Below are 22,272 nucleotides of genomic sequence, written 5' to 3'. Positions count from 1 at the left end.
CCCCAATTCCTTCCCTTCTTGGGGTTCAGGGCATGCCTCGATCCCAAGGTTTTAAGCCGTGTGGGACCTGCCACAAGCAGGTGACCCCCACAACTCTTGCCTAAAGGGCCTGCGGAGGCACATCAAACAGATCACTGCAAGATCTGCAGAGTTCTGCTTGAGAACAAAGAAAGAAAGGGACTTCAGGCTCAAGCAACTCCTTATGGAGGCAACCCTCTGTCCTCAGCTGGCTCCAGGCCAGCAGGACTCAGCACCAAGCACCTCCGTGTGGAGCATTCCGCCCTCCATTAGAGAAGCTACAGCATCAAGAAAGGACTCTATGCATAGAGACCCTTGGCACCATCATTCCCTGGCATCAAAGCCTGCAGCGACAACATAGCACCGCTCAGACTCATCGGTGCCTCATAAGTGGCACAGGAAGATTGATAGAGGGTGCTCGCCCCCAGTGAGACCAGGTCTGACCGCTCCAGCTGTGTGCATCCCGCACAGGGGCACCCGGGGCCGTTCTTGCAGGAGTCAGCGCTGTTGACTTTGGGCCCATAGAGAGGTCCATTGAGTCCGATGTTGTTAGACTTTCCTGCTAGAGGAGGAGTTGGAGCTCCCTTCCACCCTGGACACATTCGAGGTGGCCAGGGACTTGATTGCACTGCAGTCCCCCGCCAGGCAAGATAGACCTCCAGCACCGCAAGGCGCAGTGCCATCCAGAAGAAAGCCCGCAATTATGAGGCACCCACTTGCCTTCCCCATGGCACCACTCTCCGGCACTATCCCACTCGGCACCACCCTGGGCTCCACAATCGGAGTCCTGGTCATCAGACTTGGAGGCAGAGTCCTATTACTCCAGGCTCAGTCGGCACTGTTTGGAATGGTGCCGCTATAGACAAGAGGCAGGGATGGTGCTGTGGCTGATGCAGTGGCAAGGACCCGCACAATGGCCTTTTTGGACCTCATGGGAATACCACCAGGCCCAAGGCACTTACTCTAGGGGTCCCACTTCATAATCTCAAAAGGGCATGTCCCTTTACTACCCTGGGACCTTCCCCCGCTATGAGGCACTGAGACGACTTCAAACCCTGGTGCAGAGCCCCGTCCAGGTCCCAGCTCCACCACTGGTGTTGAGACCGCTACTGGTGCTGAGCAGCACGGCACCGAACAGGATGCTTCCAGGGAGCTGGCAGGACAGGGGGGCCCAGTACCACCTAGGGCATTGGCATCACCCTTGCCTGATGAGACAATGGTGGGGTCTTCATCCTCTGGGCCACCCCCCATTGATAATAGAGTGCACCAGGAGCTGTTGCACAGGGTGTCTCATCACATGGTGCTACAGGCCAAGGAGGTGGTTAAATCTGTGGACCCCAGCTTGACATCTTAACCCCTGAGGGGCCCTCCAGGGTGGCATTACCACTCATTAAAACTGTCCAAGCCACTACGAAGACCTTGTGGCAGACTCCTGCCTCCATTCCCCTACAGTAAAGGAGGTAGAGAGAAAGTATTTCGTCTCCTCTAAGGGGTACAAATACTTATTCAGTCTGGCTGGGATGATTTAGTTGGGGTTGGTCCTGCTTTGAGCAGGGGACTGTCTAGATGTCCTCCCGAGGTCTCTTCCAACTCTAATATTCTGTGATTCTATCTGTAGCCTAGTTTGCTGGTCATAGTGATGGTGAATGAGGGAGAAAATAAGGGAAGCAGGCCCAACTCCAAAATCGAAAGACTCAAAGAAGATGGACCTCTTTGGTAGGAAGGTTTACTCCACTGGAGGGCTCCAGCTTGGGATTGCTAACCAGCAAGCAATTCTGAGTAGATACAATTTTAATTAATGGGAATTTTAAGGAGTTGATCCTGTCAAACTCTATAGTGGAGTTTGCAGCCATTGTGGAGGAGGGCAAGGAAGTGGCACAGACCACTTTATAGGCCTCACTGGACGTGGGAGACTCAGCCACGTGAACCATGTCCTCTGCCATAGGCATGAGGAGGTTCTCATGGCTCCAGGTCAGGCCTTTCCCCAGAGGTCCAACAAACATTTCAGGACTTGCCCTTTGACAGCATGGGGTTGTTTTCAGAGCATACTGACTCCAAGCTCCATAGCCTAAAAAATTCATGGGCAACATTGAAGTCAGTGGGTCTACAAACCCCCGCCACTGAGAGGAAATATTTTAAGCCCCAACTCCCTCCGCACTTCTGCCCTCCCCAGCCTAGGCAGAACTTCTCCAGGGGGGCAAGAATGGTAGGCGTAAGCCTCCCCATGCACCACCCAATCAAGGCCAAGACTTGGAGAGGCAATCCTCAGGCTTTAAGCAAGCCATTTGAAGGTGCGCCCAGGGGTGATGCACGAGTCCTGTCATGGATCCTTCACCCTGTTTTCTGAACCATCTGTCCCACTTCTATTGTGCTTGGGCCCAGATAACCTCCGATCGCTGGGTTCTTCACACCGTAGAAGAGGGATATTCTCTCCAATTCTGCTTCTCCCCTCCCTCCCATTCCCCTTCCCCATCCCCCTTCAGGGATCCTTCTCACAAACAAATCCTCATGCAGGAGGTTCAAATGCTCCTCACCATCGGAGCAGTGGAGGAGATTCCTCATGAGCCAAGGGGCAAGGGATTTTACTCCTGATATTTCCTAATCCCTAAAGCCAAAGGGGGTCTCAGACCCATCCTCAACCTGCAAGGACTCAACAGATTCATGGAGAAGCTGAGGTCCTGCATGGTCTCTTTGGCTGCCATCATTACATCCCTGGATCCGGGATAGCACTACTCCACCCTCAACCCTAAGGACGCGTACTTCCACACATCAATACTCCCAGCCCATAGACACTTTCTCAGGTTTGTAGTGAACCACAACCATTACCAGTTTACAGTACTCCCCTTTGGCCTGTCAGCAGCCCCTCAAGTTTTTACCAAGTGCATGGCAGTCATAGCTACCTTACTGAGAAAAAGCCAAGTGCAGGTATTTCCATACCTCAATAACTAGTTGGTCAAGGGCCGCTTCAAGGTGCAAGTGGAACAATACATCATTATGATAAAATCTACCTTCGACAGGCTGGGTCTTCTCCTCAATGTATATAAATCAACTCTATCCCCTACTCAGAGAATAGAGTTCATTGAGGCGGTATTGGACTTGGGACAGGCCAGAGCCTTCCTGCCAGAGTCTCGTTTTCAGACAATGCATGACATCATAAAGGCTTCAAGCAATACCCTATCACCACAGCAAGGAATTGTTTGAAGCTCCTCAGACATATGACAGCTTGTACGTACATGGTACAGCATGCAACATCCTGGACAAGGTGGTCACACACCCACTGCAAGTTCTTGTGTCTCTCCAATGGTGGCTCAACCCACAAGCAGTGTGCATGGGAGTCCCCTTCGCCAAACCACATCCCTCGCTGTTCCTAGTTACAGATGCATCTGCATTGGAGTGGGGAGCTCAACTGGGAGAATTCAGGACCCAGGGCCTTTGTCACAAGATGAGCTCTCGCTTCACATCAAAATCAAGGAGCTGAGAGCAGTCCACCTGGCATACCAGACCTTCCAGGCCCACTTGCCAGGGAAATGTGTGTTGCTGATGACTGACAATATGACTGCAATGTTTTATATAAAGAAATAGGGTGGAGCTCGCTCCTCTCCCCTATGTCAGGAAGTTCTCAAACTATGGGACTTCTGCACTCAATTCACTTGGAAGCATCCTACCTCCTGGGTTCTCAGAACGAGTTGGCGAACTATCTCAACAGATCCTTCCACAACCACGAGTGGTCCATTCACCTGGATATAGTGAACATCATTTTCCAAAAGTGGGGAGTTCCCCAATTTGACCTCTTCACCACAAAAAGCAACAGGAAATGCCTGCAGTTCTGTTCCTTCCTGAATCACAGTCCGGAATCACTTGCGGACATGTTTCTCCTCCCTTGGATGGACCACCTGTTGTACACATTCCCACCTTTCCCGTTCGTCCATAAGGTTCTGCTCAAGATCCACAGGGAGAGGGCTGCAGTCATATTGATAGTTCCAGCCTGGCCTCGCCAGTATTGGTATATCATGCTCCTAGAGCTATCGGTGAACACCCCAATCTCATTGCCCTTGCTTTCAGACCTGATCTCTCAAGACCACAGCCATCTCCAGCATCCCAGCCTCGAGTCTCTCCACCTCACAGCTTGGAAGCTTCGTGGTTAAACCCAGTAGAGCTAATGTGTTCTGAACCGATTAGGGAGGGTCTCCTTGGTAGTAGGAAGCCCTCCACCAGGGCCACTTACCTGGAAAGTGGAACGATTCTTGATCTAGTGTTCACAAGTTAGTCACTGGAACCTCTCATCTTAGACTATCTGCTACACTTAAATCAACAGGACCGGTCGGTCTCATCAATACAGGTTGACTTAGCAGCCATTTTGGCTTTCCACCCAGCAGTGGCAGGCTGGTCAGTCTTTGCCAACCTGATGGTTGGTTGTTTTCTTAAAGGCCTTGAAAGACTGTACTCGAAAATGAGGCAGCTGATCCTGGACTGGGACCTTAATTTGGTTCTTTCAAGACTAATGGGGACCTACTTTGAGCCCCTAGTGACTTGCTCATTACTCTATCTGTCATGGAAGGTGGCATCCCTGGTTGCAATAATGTCAGCTAGAAGGGTGTCTGAGCTCCGGGCCCTAACCTCCGACCCTCCTTGCATCATTTTTGATAAGGACAAGGTACTGCTTAGACCTCACCTGGCCTTTCTCCCTTAGGTCGTCTCTTAGCTTCATGCCAGTCAGGACATTTTTCTCCCAGTTTTCTACCCTAAGCCACACGCCAACAGCCAGTACCAAAGACTCCACTCCTTGGAAGTTCGGTGAGGACTGGCCTTTTATATTGAATGTACGAAGCTGTTTCATAAGTCGAACTAGCTGCTCATCGCAGTAGCAGACAGAATGAAGGGCCTCCTAGTGTCTTCTCAAAGAATCTCATTGTGGATCATGTCCGTATCCAGGCATGTTATGATTTGGCAGAAATACTTGCCCCTGCACTGATGGCACATTCTACAAGGGTGCAGGCCTCTTTGGCAGCATCTCTGTCACAGGTCTAGATCCAGGAGATCTGCAGGGCAGTGACGTGGTTGTCAGTTCACACTTTTGCTTTGTATTATGCCATTACCCAACATGCTAGAGATGATGCAGCATTCAGCAGAGTGGTGCATCAATCATCGATTCCAGGCACTCCAACCCCACCTTATAGGTAAGGCTTGGGAGTCACCTACTTGGAATCAACATGAGCAAGCACAAGAAGAAAAAATGGTTACCTACCACTCGTAACTGTTGTTCTTCGAGATGTGTTGCTTATGTCCATTCCTAGACCCACTTGCCTTCCTCTCTGTCGGAGTAGCCGGCAAGAAGTAACTGAAGAGGCAGCAGGTTGGCAGGCACTTATATATACCACCATGAAGGCACAGCTCCAGGGGGCTCCCCAGCCAACTCAATGGGTATCACTAGGGGAAAAATCTTCCAAAGACCGTACATGTGGCACGCACACACCTTCTTTGAATGACATGAGCAACACATCTGGAAGAACAACAGTTATGAGAAGGTAGGTAATTGATTTTTTTTATTTGATATGTTTAATTCTCTGGAAAGATCGCTTATAAATGCGTTGTCTATTTCTCCTTCATAAAAGAATTGCTTAATCTTTTAAACATTATTTTTTTAATGTAGAGATCTTTTAAATCAAATTTAATTATTGTGAAAGATGCTGAGTTGATCATCCTGGGGATCGAAGACCTCTGTATCTTTTTAGATGCAGAAGAGGCACTGCATGAGCAGCAGTAATGGAAGCTCCCATACTGTGCCTCAAACAATGCGCATGTCTACACTGCAGCTAGGAGCAAGTCTCCCAGCCCAGGTAGACGGACTCATACTAGCAGGGCTCAAGCTAGTGAGCTAAAAAAAGCAGCATGAAAGTTGTGGCTTGGGCAGCAGCTCAGGCTCTCAAGCCCACCTCTCAGGCTAGCATGAGTCTCCCCTGGCGCTGCAACATTCACACTGCTGTTTTTAGCAGCCTAGCTAAAGCCCCACTAGCACAACTCTGCTTGCCTGGGCTGGGAAGCTGACTCCCAGCTGCAGTATAGACAGATCCTCTGTGACTATACCCAGTTCTGGAAATAGGTATAAGAGACTAAGTCCTCATGGTCTAATCAATCAATTCTTCTGTGAATGTCAGGTTTTGTTGGTATGATATGGATGCCTTGGATGTGAGATGCCACCAACTTATTCCACATAGCCCCCTAAATAGCTGTCAGATAATATTAATCGTTATTAACATAGTGAAACACCTTTACAAACATTAATGAACTCATCTAGTATCAGCTGTCAGTTACTACATAGCCTGGGCTGGATTTGAACTGGTAACTTCAAGGTAAAGGACTCTGTATCCTATTATTGTATGCAGTGTAGTTGTAGCCATGTTGATACCAGGATATTAGAGAGGCAAGGTGGTTGAGGTAATATTTTTTTATTGGACCAGTGTCTGTTGGTGAGAGAGACAAGCTTTCGAGCCACACAGAACACTTCTTCAGACTGTGTGGCTTGAAAGCTTGTCTCTTTCACCACCAGATGTTGGTCCAGTAAAAGATATTACCTCACCCACCTTGTCTCTCTGTATCCTATTAGCATTTCCTACGTCACGTGGCCCTCCTGACAGACCTTAGTCAATTCTACACAGACTTCTGTCAATCATTGACATCTGTGTAATGATTGTGAGATTGGAAAGATGCCTGTCGGTTCTGATGAAGTCTTGCTTATCAGTAATATATGAAATTGCTGCCAGGCATTGGTCAGTATCCAGTGGCCTGTGTTCTTCCTTGTTCAAGTGATCTCCTGCATGCATGTCAGACTATCTTTCTGAGGCAGGAGTGGAAGATTTTCAAGTTAAAAAGAGAAAAATTACATGTGACAACTGGCACAAAAGTTTTCTCTTATTTTAAGTGGGGCATCGTACTTGTGCTGGGCTTTTTGCACAAGGATAAATTTCACCTTTAGGGTAAGTCTTCACTGCAGAGTTGACCCAGGCTTTTACTTGGGTGTTGCCCCTAACCTGACTCCCATTTCTACACCAAACTGTCTCAGCTGAGTTAAGTGGCTCTTTCAATCTGAGCTAGCTTGCTTGTCTGGGGCTATAAGCATCTGCTTTCATTCAGCCTGGTAACTTACTCACTATGCAGTTAAGACGCAGGCTAAATCATCTGAATATTGATAGTCCTCCAATTCCTTCCCTCGATTCCCTTGTGTACCCAGGACAGACAAGTTCTCCTATAATTCACTAGGAAAGAATCACAGAACAATTCACCTTACTGCAGCACAAAGAACCATGGGCTTTGCCCTCAGAAGTCCCAGTGACACACGTGTGAGTTTAGCAACAGTGTGAGGACACAGTAACTCAGGTATGGCTTGCTGTGTGGTGGCAGACACTAAGGCTAGGTTAACCTGGGTGTTCGGCCCCAGGTGCTGATCACCCAGGTTAACTCTGCAGTGAAGACGCACCAAGCAAGGAACAACTCAGAGGAAGTACAGCCTAAGCAGCTTGAAATGCTTCAAGATGCAGAACATTTGAATTGCAAACAATCATATCATTTGTTTGATAATAGATTGAGATGATCAGCTAAGAAAAAGAAGCTAATTACATTGGTAAACTTTATGGAAACTTTAGCACAAACTTTAGCATTTGATTAAATATGAATGAGGATAGATCTCTACAGAGTTCCAAAGAGTGATAGCTCTGTGAAAGGCTTGGGGTCAGCAGGTTGCATGTTATTCATTGATACAAGGTATATGATATTGCCAGCATGATGCCAGCCAGAGACCACAAGTTATGAAGAGGTGAAACTTTATTAGCATAAGGGGAGAATTCAAGATGTTCAAATCTGGTGTTTCACAAGTTTATTTTAACACAGCTATTTAGTGTCAGAATGTCAAATCTATGGGAGTTGACTTGAGTGAGGACTGACTACAAACTGAGTTGGAACCTCAGGTTATGGCCCCTGGATCTGATGTATGTCTGCACAGAGAAAGTCATGGCCAGGGGCCTCTGGACATGATGATGATAATACAGATATTTAAGAAATAATACTATGATGACTATAGAAAGGATTTGGGCTGGCAAAATATGTTGATTGGGAGGTGATTTTTGTTTTGTGTGTGTGTGTGGTTTTTTTTTAACTGATTATAGTTACAGTCTAAATGCCACATGTGGATGCAGTTGTACTAATATAAAAGTGCCTTATACCACTATATCTCATTCCCCTCCCTAAACATTAATAAGCTATTCCAGTATAAAGCACCTTTTATATTAGTATAACTGTGTCCACACTGGAGGGGAATGGAATTGTATTGCTTTAACTATACTGGTATAATTAAGTGGTACATCCTGTGAGTAGGGAAGACCTTACAATTTTATATCCCAAATTCTCAGTCAGTCAAGTTACATCAATGAACAATTTGGCCCTGAATGCGACTCAGTTAAATGATTTAGTTTTAGTTTTGTGACAGCAAGAGGAAAACTGACTGCTCTGTACTATAGAGGAGTATATGATAATTCTGCATGAAAGTGGCTAAGAATAAGACCACATCGAGGCTGGTATTGTGTTCCTCCTTAGCATTCTGATTGTAGATTATTTATTTAGCAGAGGACGGTGAATGGATTTTTTCATCTTCTCATGCCTAATGCTGAAATAAAATTGTTCACTTGACTCACTAAAATATGTCCCTGGTTTCCTCCCTTCAGCTGCTGAATTTATGTTATATATTAAATGTTATATTTTCACTGATACTATAGCACTTTTTAAAACAGTCATAGAGTTTGACACTTAAGATTTCCTTTCTCCTTTTGGAAAGTATTTTTAGTTGCAACTTGGTTTTTAATTGAGATGCCAGCTTTCTAATGATAATAAAAGGAGGAAAACACTGCCCTCTAGAAGCTGCTCTGGTGAACACAAGCAAGAGAGAGAGCAGTTTAGTGAGTGAATATTACTTATTCCTGCTGCCATGGAAGTAAAATGCAGGCATTTGCAGCTTTTCCCTAAAAGAACGTCACTTTTTGAGTTCTTAACTGAAGAAAACCAGTTTGACTAAATACTCCTGATAAAAAAACAAACAACAAAACTCCAAAAGTTTTCAAGGATCCTAATCTAAAAAATATATATATATTTTAAAAGGGTTTATTTGAAAAAATGAATTTTAGTTTAAATTTTTTAGCTTGTAAAATTCTTTTGATGGGTTTGTCCTTCAGCTATGGTGATCAATGTAAGGATAAGATAGATGAAGAATAGTTTTGTTGATTTTCTTTAATGTTTTCAACATTAGCAAACAATTTCACATTTTCTGAGAGCCACAGGGCTGTGATCATCCAGACATAACAATCTGAACACAAGGTTTGTCAAAATTGATCCTTAATGGAATTCCACTGTACAAGAAGCAACAATGTGAATTTTTGCTAAAGGTTTCCTTGTTAAAGGTATTTTATAGCAAAGTCCTAAACTGCACGCATGTGAAAGCAAACTCTACTACTTATAATATAAACTTTATTCTTCTATAAGACAAACTAACTCTGGGCGAAACTCTTATGGGGCCAAATCCTGAAGTCCTTATGTGATGCCCACCATCGTGGCCAATAGCTGGGTTTTACTCTTAGACCTCCAGAGCTAAAACCATATGTTTTGACAGCTTGATATAAAGAGTCAGACTCTGTGGTTGGTGGCTGTAACAGAATCTCATCCTTTCTGATTTGGAAAAAGAGGAGAACATGTAACATGGTGACTAAGGGTTTATAGACTTCCACAGGGGTAATTTGTGTAGTGAGTGGCAGTACAGAGCCTTGCCGCAGTGCTGGTATTGGACAGCATCATGCCTCAGGGATGGAAAATGCCTCCCAGAGTCACACAGACTGTACAGTTGGTACTACACTCATTGGTGTGATGCATCTTATTCCTCACTGTGCACTGACTAGAGTGTGGGGGTGGGGGCAGAGCCAGAGTCCTGTCTTTTCTTCTCCCCATCCTGCCCCCCCCCCCCGCACATTGGGACACCGTGAATCTGTAGGGGAATTGGGAAGGAGCCCCTCCCCTTTGCATATGTGCTGTAATTTTATCTGGCCCTCCTGTGGCACAAGCTGATGGGGAAAGCTTTGTGTAAGGATCAGTTTGAATCTGGCCCCATTTTGTAGTCAGTATTTAGTGAGGCAAACTCCCTTTGACTTCCATGAAACCTGAGCAAGGACCCCAGGATTTGACTTTGTGTATTTCCCCTGGATTAAACCATTTTGCTTGAATTCCCTTTTTATTCAGGACTTCATTCCATATGCTTTAAGTTGCTAAGTAAATAGCACAGCAAAGCAAATAACACACAGGGGTATTAGAAATAGCTACAGATGATTGAGAACTGGCCTTGAGGGGGGTCTTGTCTTTTCCGGCAGTTCTTTATTTCTTCATGCCCTGAGCATACATGGTGTTCACTAGCTAATAAGGTAGTTGCTGGTTAGCTCAATCACTTCTGGGTAGCTAGACAGCTTTGACAACTCTTGGATGAAATTCTGGGCCCGATGACGTCAGTAGCAAAACCCACATTGCCTTCAGTGGGAGACAAGATTTCATCCCTTGTATCAGATTCTAATGGAAATGAGATCCAATCTGAAAAATAGTGATGCTATTCTGTACTGAATTTCAGGAGATGTAACCAGGTTATGAATCTTGTAGTCACCCACCCTCACAGGGCAAAATGATATTTAGCTGGGTACAAAGCCCAGGTCAGCACAGCAAAATGCCTTCTTCGCAGAGTTCACTCTAGGTAATTGTCATTCTAGAAGCGAGTGTCACTCTTTATAGAGAGTTTTGTTCTTTTTACTTGGCCTCCCATTCACCTTCTCAAAATGCATCTTTACTGGAAAATGGGGCTTAGATCAGGCCTATGAAAGCTGATAGCATGTTAAAGCTCAGGCACAGAGCACAATAAGTGACAATTCTCTTTCTGGAGTTGTCCTGTTTTATTAATGGGGTCACATGATTGCATACTTCATAAGCCTCAAACTATAATGACCTGGCTTATGAAGACTTCATAGATCTGTATCTAATCTTGGTCTTGTGTGTAACTCAAAGCCTTTGTTACTTCTGACTTGAGAGAAAGCAAAAGGCCAAATTAAAAAAACTTTCTTTACAGTAAAATGAGAATGCGCTAATTATTTAAGTTATTAGATTATCTTTAATACATCTACAGAGGGAAAAATTGATTTTACACCACAAAAACCAACCTTTGTGTGGAATAATAGCATGACATGAGAAAAGGTTCCAACAGGGTATAAGTGATACATCAGTTTTATACAACAACAAACCAGTAAAAATGGCACAAATAGAATATACGGTACCTTTTTATATCTTCCCTCCTATTCAGTGGTTCCTGTAATGTTTATCTGAGTTCAAGCTTTCATGCCCATTCTGAAAGATAACATAGTGTTTACATGAATGAAGGCTCAATCCTCCATGGGGCTGAGCACCACTTGTAGGAAATTAAGTGTCCATCCCCCCGAACTCTAATGAGAGATGAGGGCATTCAGCACCTCTCGGGAGGCACTCAGCACCTCACAGAATCAAGCCGCTAGGGAGAGAGAAACTGATCAACAATAGGCAGTTTATTGCTGAGCTTAGATAATTCTGCTGCTTGGTGTGTTTATATTTTAGTTTACTGCCATTTAATTAAATGTCCCATACCAAATGAGGTTGTCTTTTGAGTAACACATGGTTTGCCACGTGAACCTGAAAGGATGTTTATTAGCAGCGATAGATTTGAACTGCCACAAGCATTTCTTTGTAGTGATTTTATTGTGAGATGCGTTTCTGATTGTCAGATATTTGGGGATGGATTTTCTCTTGCTGTGGCAGTATCAAAGAGCCATTAGAGCCTCAGAGCATCCAGGGGGAGAATTCTCACTGGCATAGGTTTTGCACAAGGCAGCTTATGTTGCCTTATAAAGCCCACCCCACAAGCCCTGTTATAAAGGGTAGGGACAAGTAGGTGCGTTGCGATAGGAATGGGATGTGACAGTGGTATTCTGGGTGGCAGCTGTGAACAGGCTGCCATAACTTAAGTAGCTTTCTGGTTCAAAGGTGGTTTTTTTAAGGCACTTTAGCCCCCTTTTTCCAGGATGTAAATTGTGTCCATCTCTTAAAGAGGCACAGTATGAAATTATTCCATTAGAGGGTGCGGTTGGAGTAAAATGCAATACAGATTGCAAACTGATTGCATATATGCCACTGCAGTCAGATGGAATTGGGGAGCACATTCTACTGATTTGACCAGGGTTGATGGGTCCTTGTTCTAGCTCTGCTGCTAACTGATTGTGTGACCTTGGGCAAGTCATTACATATAACCTGATTTTCAGAGGTGCCGAGCACTCGCAATGTCCACTGAAGCAAATGGGAGCTGACTGATGCTCAGCGTCTTTGCAAATCAGGCTCCAAAGCCAAAGATTTCAGAAGTGTTCACTAACTTTGGTTGACTCCATTTGTGGGTGTCCAATTGAGTCAACAAAAAGTTAATAAATGTTGGCCTTAGTCTCTCTGTGCCTGTTTTATCATCTGAAAATGGGAAAATAATATTTTCCAAATCCAGAAGAGAGCTCTTAGGCTTCATTTATTGGCAGTCACAAAGTGCTTTCAGATCTCTGGATGAAAGGTGCTATATTACTACAAAAGTTCCCCATACACTTGGAAAGTTAAAATTGAGTTTTGCACTTTGTTATGGAGGAAGAATACAGGACATCCTTCCCAAAATTACATAATTTACTCACTGAATACAGAATTAATTTTCTAGGAATTTGTAAGTAAATCTGCTAATTAGTTTATGACTTAAAACAGACCTTTTATAAGAAATTTAACATGTTATTTTTGTTCCAAGTTATCTTAATAGTGCAGATCCATCAAACTTCCGATATAGTTAAAATGCATTGGAATCTTGTGTATTGGCTACATTCGAAGATTTTTTTCCTTTTTCTTTTTAGGGTTGATGGTCATTCTTACCCCTTATTCTTCACAACTGAAAGTGTTTTCCTCCGCAGGGGCTGAGGAATAATATTCTATTACAGAGAATTGCACAAAGACTCACCCTCTTTCAAAATGGCTAGCATTTCCTATCGTTGTCAATAAGAGTGAAGCTAAAAGTGCCTACAGTTAAGATTCCTTTCTTTCAAAAGTGGCCACTGTCACGCTGTCTGGAGTACATGGGTGCCCACCTCAGGGCAAACTGTGAAGAAGCAGAGCACAAACCCCAAACTGGGTGTGTATTCTATAATTAGATTTCACCAGCCAAGCAACAAGTGTGAACTCCACAAGCACTATAACAGCCTTACCATGTAGTCACAGATGGTCCCCTCTGTGACAGACGGTCTCTTGTATAAAAAAATCACAACAATATTCAGGTTACTCCCAGTCCCCAAGGACCAGTCATTTACTTCAGGCCAATTGCATCCCCAGATCTCTCACCAAAGACAATGCTTGTAGCCAATCCTATAGTAAAACTAAATATTTATTAACCAGAAAAGAAATGAGTTATTTTACACGATTAAAGCAGGTAACATACACTCTCAAATGAATTACAGGCTTAGATTCCAAATGATAATAGAAACTTCTAGAATAAGAAACACCATATGTCCTCTAGGGCTAACCCAGGCAAAACAGCTGGACCTATTTTGCTTATGCTTAATTATTCTCGCCACTTTAGAGTTCAAGCAGCAAACAGAAGCAAGTTTCTCCTTCTCAGGGATTTTTATTCCCTTCTCCCCAGAGCCCAAGCTGATGGGATGATTTTGTGGGCAAGGAGTTCAATTAACAAAGTCTTTGTTCTTTTGATGTCTCACAGTGGCTCATTTGGTTTCAAAGGCCTTCTCATTGGGCAGGACCTAACATCATTTGTAGGCAGCCAACATTTGCATTAGAGAAGGTTTCTTTCCTGTCTGATGAGTTATATAGTTATAGAGAAAAAAGAGCGAGGAGTACTTGTGGCACCTCACAGACTAACGAATTTATGCTTTATAACATGGGGTACAGATAAGTTAGACTAATACATACTGCATCCTACAAGCTATTCACAATATCTAAACACCAAACTCATTCTTACATCTCTAATATCTGTCTCGACAATACTACCATACAGGCAAGGCAGACTGGTTTTCCGCTATGCATTTGTCAGTGTTCAGTGAGGCCTGGAGCCTTGGCATGAGCTGGCACCTGGTCTGCCAGCATCACAGCTACCATCTCCTGTTTTCAATAGCCATTTCATTAAGGGGAAAATTAAATCAATATTTGAAGTACTTAGGGAGGCAAACTTTGCAGCAGAAGAAACAGGTTATACTTGTGTATATGAGAATATATTATTTATGGATGCACTTTACAAAACAGTAATTTTAATCTATAATTATATTGTTGTCATAATACAATTATAGTATAATTATGCTGTGATTATGCTTTTTGATGCACGTAATTACAATTAGTTCATGTAGCTGAAAATTTGATCACGTCTGAAAATAATTGCAATGTAAAAGTTATGTAGCTAATGCATGTGGATCCTCCTACCCACCCAAGCAGTATAAATTTGAATGCACTGGGGCAATTATATGTAATTCTGTTAGAGTTAACACCCAGAGATCACTGGAAGGAGTTAAAAATTATCATGAACCCACATCACCAGGAACACCTTCATAAAAGATTAGTGTTTGATCATGTCAGAAGAGTAGCTGAAAGAGCAGATACATATTAGAAATGGAAAGTGAAATTGTTTTTTGTCAGTCTGTTAATGTGAATGCTCTGAGATGGCTAGGCTTGCTGTTAGTGAATTGCCAACAGTAAACTGAATGCAAGAGATCTGCTGCTATCTTAGCATCACAGCAGCAAAGACAGAAAGGACTGCAGTGGTACAGAAGCCTTCTCTTTTGAGGGTGTGAACCCTGCAGGCGTGAATTGTTTGAGACATTGGGCCTGAGGGTAGTATTTTAAACTTTCTGTTTGATTTCCTTGTTGTAATGCATCCTATACTGTGCATTAAAAAAAATCAAATGGAATAAATGGATGCAAGAACTGGGAGCATGATAGAGATGTTCAAAGGAATAAAACTTGGAAGGAAGAAAGAAGGAAGGAAAGACAACTGTTCATTCCAAATGCCTGATTCAGCCCTGGCAGAAGGAACTCCCACTGAAGTCAGTGTTTGTTACTTGTAGGCTGAATAGACATGCTCAGCAGGGCTCACTATTCTACTTAACCATGTTCTCTCTATTCTGCTTTTCACTCCTAGCAAGTGCTGCAGCACTATCGGAGTCTCACTCCCCCAGCCACACTCTTTAGTGTCTGATTCTCCACCACTCTGCACCTTACACAGTCATTTACAGCTGTACAAAGCGAGTGTAAAACACTGCTACTCTGATTGCATAGCAGTGTATGCTCACTCTGAGCAGTTGTACAATGGCTACACAAGGCATAAAGCAGTACAGAATCAGGCCAGTTTCTCTTACTTTTTTCCGCACTGAAAATACTAGGAATTTCAAAGAGGTCAGAAGCTCAATTCGGATGAGGAGCAAAAGACTCTCACTTTTTCATTGTAAAACAATGAAATCAGTCTGCTGTGAAGCTTTCCTGTTCTCCTCCTTTCACTGATGATTTCAGCTAGGGGATGAGAGATAGAGAAACTGAGACACAAAAAGAGAGATGCTTAAGAGAAGAATGAAACACTCTGCTGGAAGGCTCAGACAAGGGTCTAGGTACCAGTAGCTGTCTCCTCCCCTGTGAGTTAGCTCCACCCTTTCTCCTGCTCTGGGCTATTTTGGGCTGGCAGCGTGAACTGCAGCTCTGACAGATGAGGATACTACACCACAACACAGCACAGCAGCACTTATTGCTCCAAAGAACTGTTATAACAGTAGCTCTCTGCCAGCTTTATTTAGTTTTTTTAATGCAGAAACTTGTTTTCTTCACCTGGGGGATGTTCCAACAATAGAAAAGAGATGTTTTAGAAGCTTTGTGGGAGCTGTTCCTGGGAGGAGACCTAGCTGCTGTTAACTGAAACCTTCTCTTGCCTTGTAGTAGAAAGAGAACAGCCACTGGCTTTGTGTGTGGGGGGGGGGGTTTAAAAATGACAGACACTGTTCCTGCTAATGAGGAAGGAAAAGACCCTGACATTGAACTCTTCGTGAAGGTAAGTCACAGCCGGAGCTGTATACCTGTCTTACTCTCGTACCAGCTGGGCTTTTATTTAATACACCAAACTTTCTGGGGCACAGAGCAGAAATGACACTTTGACAGTCCACTGTTTTCCTGCATATGGTTTCAGAGGGCTGCTCTTTCTCTCCCCTAACATTAGGAGCAGCAAGGTCTAGCATTGTGTGGTGACAATCTGCATTTCTTTTATTTCATTGTTTGCTTTCTCCTTGTAGAGGCTGCGGTCTGTAAGCCCGCTGCCTACATCATGCCAATCCCTTGCCTTTTGGGTGCCAGGTTTGCCACTAAAAATGTGCTTTCCTTGCCCATTTGTATGGAAGGTAGGGGGAGAAGAATGAAGACCTCAGGGGTGGCCTGATGCTGCACCAAACAAGGGTCTGACAAGTCTGAAGTCCTCAAAGACGTCTCCTAAAACAAGGGGGGTGTGAGGGGTGGGGTCAGTTAAACTGATACTCTCAATTTTTATCTACAACTTGCTGGCCAGCTGCCCTTTGGCAACACAAAAGTGAAAAACAAATGGTTAGATTCTGCTCTCGTTTACATAGATGTCATTCCAGAGTAGTCCCGTTAATTTAATCACTCTGGATTTATATCAGTGTATCTGGCCCAATGGCGCATAAGGAAATGCATGTATGTACAGTATAATAGGGTTTCAAAATATTAATGTAATTGGGAAGGGTATGGATCCTGATCCTGCACCACTGAGGTCAATGTGTGTTTTGCCATTGATCTGAATGGACACTGGTTCAAGCCCATAGTGCATACAACTTCATTAATAGCAAACTTCATGCAAAATGTATTCCAGTGCAGAATTCAGATTTGTTGACATTCAAGGCATGCTGCAAAGTCTGTCTGTTCACCTAGGGGAAAGACACTGTGCCCATGTAAAGCCCAAGTATTTGGGCTCCAGGAAGCTGAACCAGTTCCCTTTTAAAGTCAAAGATTGCCATTGATTTTAGTATGAGTTGTATCTGGCCTTGTGTGGAGCAATGGGGAAAGTGAAATCCACCCGCACCAGCCCAGGGCCAGGGTACAGAACTGCAGTGCACTCTATGACTGCCATTCCAACCTATAAGCTGGAATAGCAGTCACATCCACAATGCATGATCTGCAACCCCTTCTCTTGTCTGCCTTTGCCCTGCCTCAAGTGTGGCCTCTCATGCAGAGCCAAGGTGGAGAGTTCTTCCAAGGCAGGTAGAGCGCACTTGGTCATTCATCCAGCAAAGTCCTCAATTCAGGGCTTAGGAGGTGCCGGAAAGCCTTGCAGTGGCCTTTGCTCCCTGGTATACTTCATCCCCAGGCTTTTTGTCGTGGGGTGGGGGGTAGATTGGTGGAGATGGTTGCAGGTTGGGAAATGTGTTAGTGCTTTTGTTGGCACTGTGTCACCCTCCATGTATTCTGGAATGTGTGATTGATTGTTCACTGTGCCTAGAATGTTGTACTGCGGCTGGGAGTGGATTTGAGGTGTATCTTCTGGCTGGGATCAGTTGTTGGATGGGGAACTTTTTCTCCTTTTAGTTTACCAGATTCATAGCCTAAAATCCTGACTCCATTGAAGTGAATGACAAAACTCCCACTGACTTCACCGTGGCTAGGATGTCGCCCATAGATTATTTTTAAGTCCAGAAAGAACCACTATGGTAATTTAGTCAGACCTGCATAACACAGGGCAGAGAATTTAACCCAGTGAATCCTGCAGGAAGCCCATTACATGTGATTGAACTAGAGCAAAAGCGTTGTGTATCTAAGATTCCTCACATTTAATACCTTCCTATAGCCCCTTCCATTTGGGATGAGAAATAGTTGGCATTTTTAATTGGAATTTTTAATGGATGTGAAAGGGGCGTTCAGGTTTTGGAAAGATTATTTTTATTTTATAAAAGTCCAAATAAATGAAGTAAAAAAAAACCTAAAACAAAATAATTGTGCTTTAGAGTTCAGTATAACAGCTGCACAGTTCAAAAATGACTAGGAGAATGTCAAATTAAGAGATGTTTGCAGGTACAATTAAAGGGACAGAGATTTCAGGAGGAGGAGAGAGATAGGAAGGCTGATCCCGGTGGCACAAGCTGCAGAGGAGAAGGCTCTTGCCAACCATGGCAAGGCTCAGTAGAGGGATGGAAAGGTGGCAGGTTCTAGATGAGCAAAAGGCACGGAGGGGAGAGAATCTAGGTATACTGGAGCAAGCTTGCAGAGAGCTTTGAAAACAAGGGGTGAAATCCTGGATGTTGAAAACTGCAGTGGAGCTTTTGATGGAGCCAATATATCATTAGGGAATTTTCACCTGGATCCTGGAAACTACATGGAGCCAGAGGTGTTGTGTGAAGATGGAGAGTGGTAGGGTATGCATGGGGAGGCGTCTGGGGTACATTTAAAGAAGGGCAAAGTCTTTAAACTGAAACAAATACAAGGGAGTTATATTGCATCTACCAGGCAGTCCATAATATAGTGGCTCTCAAACTTTTGTACTGGTGACCCGTTTCACGTAGCAAGCCTCTGAGTGCGACCCCCCTCAAATAAAGTAAAAACACATTTTATATATTTAACACCATTATAAATGCTGGAGGCAAAGCAGGGTTTGGGGTGGAGGTTGACAGCTAGCAACCTCCCCCATGTGATAACCTCATGACCTCTTGGGGGTTCCTGACCCCCCAGTTTGAGAACCCTTGCCATAATACATATCAAACTTTTGGCTATGGAGAAAGCTGCATGTTTGCTGAACTTTTTTTCTGTTAGTACACTGTGATGAAAGTGCTGGAAGTAGTGGAAAGGAAAGTAGATAGATGTGTAGATAAATGGTCTTGATGCTTTCCAGCAGCAATCCCTAGAAACTTGTCTGGAAAGGTATTAAGGAAGTCTGCCAGAGGAGAGGCTAGCTATGCGGCAGGGAGAGAGGCTGGTGCTGCTAGCTTTAAGAAAATCAACAGCAGCAGGTAGAACTTACTTAGCCTGGCATGCTGTGACTCACTTTAATTTGAGTTCTTTGTGTGGTGGAGAAACAAAGTAATTTTACATAAATGATACCCTGATGGAGAATATATTTAGATTTTCCTGTGAGCCTTGCCTGTTTCATTTAATACAGCGTCCAAAGCAAACTCCTGCTACTCAAAAAGTAGGTCTAAAATGTAGATTTTGTAAAAATCTGATGTGGATAGAAGATCAATAAAAAATATTTCCATGATTTCTTTTTAATCACAGTACAAATGGGTGTTTGTTTGGATTTAGACATTTCTCTCTTTGCACAATGGGACTAGTGCATGGAAAAACAGAAAATGAAACTGGCTAGAAATAAAATGTAAAACTACAACCCAAAGCAAACTACATCAAAACAAACTAGAATAAAAAATGCAACTAAGTCGTCTAATTGCATTGCTCAAGTGGAGTGCACTTCAGAAATGAAATAAATAGCACAAATGGCCCAAAGTGCATTTTATTTAAAAAATTCTTCCTGCTTTAATAATTTAAGATATCATTGTGAACACAGGCAAGCGTTCAAGATGCTGTGACGATGACCATGTTATCCCTGAATGAACTGGCCAGAAAGAGCCAGACTGGCACTTTCATGGGTCTACAGGATGGAAAGGGCACAAGGTGTCTTCCCTCCTTCTTGCCCACCCTGCTAAAGGCCCAGGAACAGCTGCAGTCTCTGCACTCGGGGAGCATGCAAATACATACTACAGTGCACTACATACCCCTGTGGACAGAAATCACCCCAACGAGGGGCAGGGAGGAGTAGGGTGGTGCGTTCTCATTAAGTGCTGGGGGGATAGTGCTTTCCCAGGTGTAGCTTAGAGAACTAGCACTTCAAACTGTCCCTGACGCCTGGCTCTGGCTAAATGCCACAATCTAGGCCTAAGGGGAGACATGAATGAAGAGAGATGCTCTTGATATCAACAATCCCTCTCCACCATCAAGCCTTCCATGTTCCTGGGGTTAGAGATGAAGTCACTATGATGAAAGAACTGATTTTAGTTCTAGGGGGTTACTAAAAAGAGTGAGAAAATTATGATTTTACAAACTGGGGGAAACAACTTGGCAATATCCTTTTAACACCTTTTGACAACTGTTGTTCCATAACAGGTTGGATTCATATGTAAGGGGACTGTTATCCCCTTACTAACATTCAGTGGGGGGTGTTTTGGTTGACTAGCTCCCAGCACTAAAAGGGGAAGGGTCGATGGGAAAACAGGACCCTGAGACTGACAGTCCCCAGGGGAATGGGAAGAGGCCAACAGTCTAGGTCAGCATTATTGACTGGACGGGCAGGCTAATCAAGGAGTCAGGAGGCCAGGGTGGGGGAAAGGGGTCCCATCCTCCCTGTGAGCTGGATTGCCTGGGTCAGTGTCATAAACAGATAGTTACAGGTTAATAGAACAGGAGTACTTCATGTCTCTTTTGACTGTAAAGGGTTAACAAGTTCAGTGAGCCTGGCTGTCACCCGACCAGAGGACCAATCAGGGGACAGGACACTTTCAAATCTTGAGGGAGGGAAGTTTGTGTGTGTGCTGTTAGAATTTGGTTGTTGTTCACTCTGGGGGCTCAGAGGGACCAGACGTGCAAGCAGGTTTCTCTCCAATCTCTGCGATACAGGCTCTTATAAGTTCAGACTAGTGAGTACTAGGTAGATAAGGCGAGTTAGGCTTATGGTTGTTTTCTTTATTTGCAAATGTGTATTTGGCTGGAAGGAGTTCAAATTTGTATTTTGCTGAAAGGATTTTAATACTTAGGCTGGGAGGGTATTCCCAGTGTCTATAGCTAAAAGACCCTGTACCTATTCCATTTTAAATGTACAAAGATAATTTTTACTGTTTTTTTCTTTCTTTTATTAAAAGCTTTTCTTGTTTAAGAACCTGATTGTTTTTTTATTCTGGTGTGAGACCCCAGGGGACGGGGTCTGGATCCCCCAGGGAATTGGTGGGGAGAAAGGAGGGAAGGAGGAGAGAAAGGTTAATTTTCTCTCTGTGTCAGGATTACTCTCTCTCTCAGGGAGAGTCTGGGAGGGGGGGGAGAGAAGGAGGGGGGAAGGTGGATTTTCCTCTCTGTTGTAAGATTCAAGGAGTTTGAATCACACAGTGATCTCCCAGGGTAACCCAGGGAGGGGAAGCCTGAGAGAGGCAACGGTGAGGGAAAGGGTTTACTTTCCTTGTGTTAAGATCCAGAGGGACTGGGTCTTGGGGGTCCCCGGGCAAGGTCTTGGGGGGACCAGAGTGTACCAGGCACTGGAATTCCTGGTTGGTGGCAGTGCTACAAGTACTAAGCTGGTAATTGAGCTTAGAGGAATTCATGCTGGTACCCCATCTTTTGGACGCTAAGGTTCAGAGTGGGGAATTATACCATGACAGTCTGACAGAGTGGGGCCGAGCTAAGGAGAGAGCAGGGGCCCAAGCTGAGATGGGGAGCAGAGCTGCAGCCCTAAAGCCAGAGTACAGACCAGAGAGAGCAGACCTGCTCTGGGAGCAGAGCTGCAGCAACCAGAGCCAGAGGGGCCAGACAAGTAGCCCAGGAAGCAGGTCAGAGCTGGGAGCAGAGTCACAGAAGCAGCTGCAGAGCAGACCTGCCCTGGGAGCAGAGCTGTAGCAACCGGAGCCAGAGGGGCAAGAGAAGCAGCCCAGGGAGCTGGAGGCAGAGCAGCAGCAGTAGCTGTGCTGAGGCAGAGTGGAGCAGTCTGGAGCCAAGAATGGTGAGCAGCTGGGGAGAGCGGGGGTGGGAGGGAGGGACGGACCCTGGGCAGTGGGCCCAACACAGGGAGGTGCCTCAGGCAAGAGGCTCTGCAGGCCAGACTTGGGGGGGATCGTAACCTTGACAGGGCGGGGGCGATGCTGGGAAGAAGGGTCCTGCCACCTAGAGCCTAAGAGAGTGTGGCCACTGCCAGAGCAAGTGTCCAACCCACAGCATCCGTGCAGCACAGCCAGAGCCTGAGAAGGAGGCCTAGGACCTACAAGGAACAGACTGTGAACTGCCCTGATGTCCAGAGACACTGTAATGTTCCCTGCCACAGAGCGGGGTGATGTGTTTCCTTTAACCTTTCCCATTTTTCCTTATTCCTTTTTAAACTATTTGTCAATTACATAA

General features: G+C 44.6%; 1 protein-coding gene across 3 annotated transcripts in view; it reads left to right on the top strand.

The window, feature by feature from the left end:
• CLIC5 (chloride intracellular channel 5) overlaps positions 1 to 22,272 on the top strand; it is a 136,338-nt gene that overhangs the window by 24,164 nt on the left and 89,902 nt on the right. The window contains exon 1 of one of the 3 annotated variants that reach the window (XM_030555266.1): positions 16,101 to 16,177. The exons of the other annotated variants lie outside the window; for them this stretch is intronic. Within the exon in view, the coding sequence (XP_030411126.1) occupies positions 16,115 to 16,177 (63 nt within the window). The 5' untranslated portion in view covers positions 16,101 to 16,114. Of the gene's footprint in view, positions 1 to 16,100; positions 16,178 to 22,272 lie in introns of those variants that run through there. 3 annotated transcript variants of the gene reach the window in all.

Source organism: Gopherus evgoodei, chromosome 3 (assembly GCF_007399415.2).
Source record: "Gopherus evgoodei ecotype Sinaloan lineage chromosome 3, rGopEvg1_v1.p, whole genome shotgun sequence".
Classification (NCBI taxonomy): domain Eukaryota; kingdom Metazoa; phylum Chordata; order Testudines; family Testudinidae; genus Gopherus; species Gopherus evgoodei.
The sequence above is the reverse complement of the archived record's forward strand: the minus strand, read 5'-3'. Positions and strand labels throughout refer to the sequence as shown.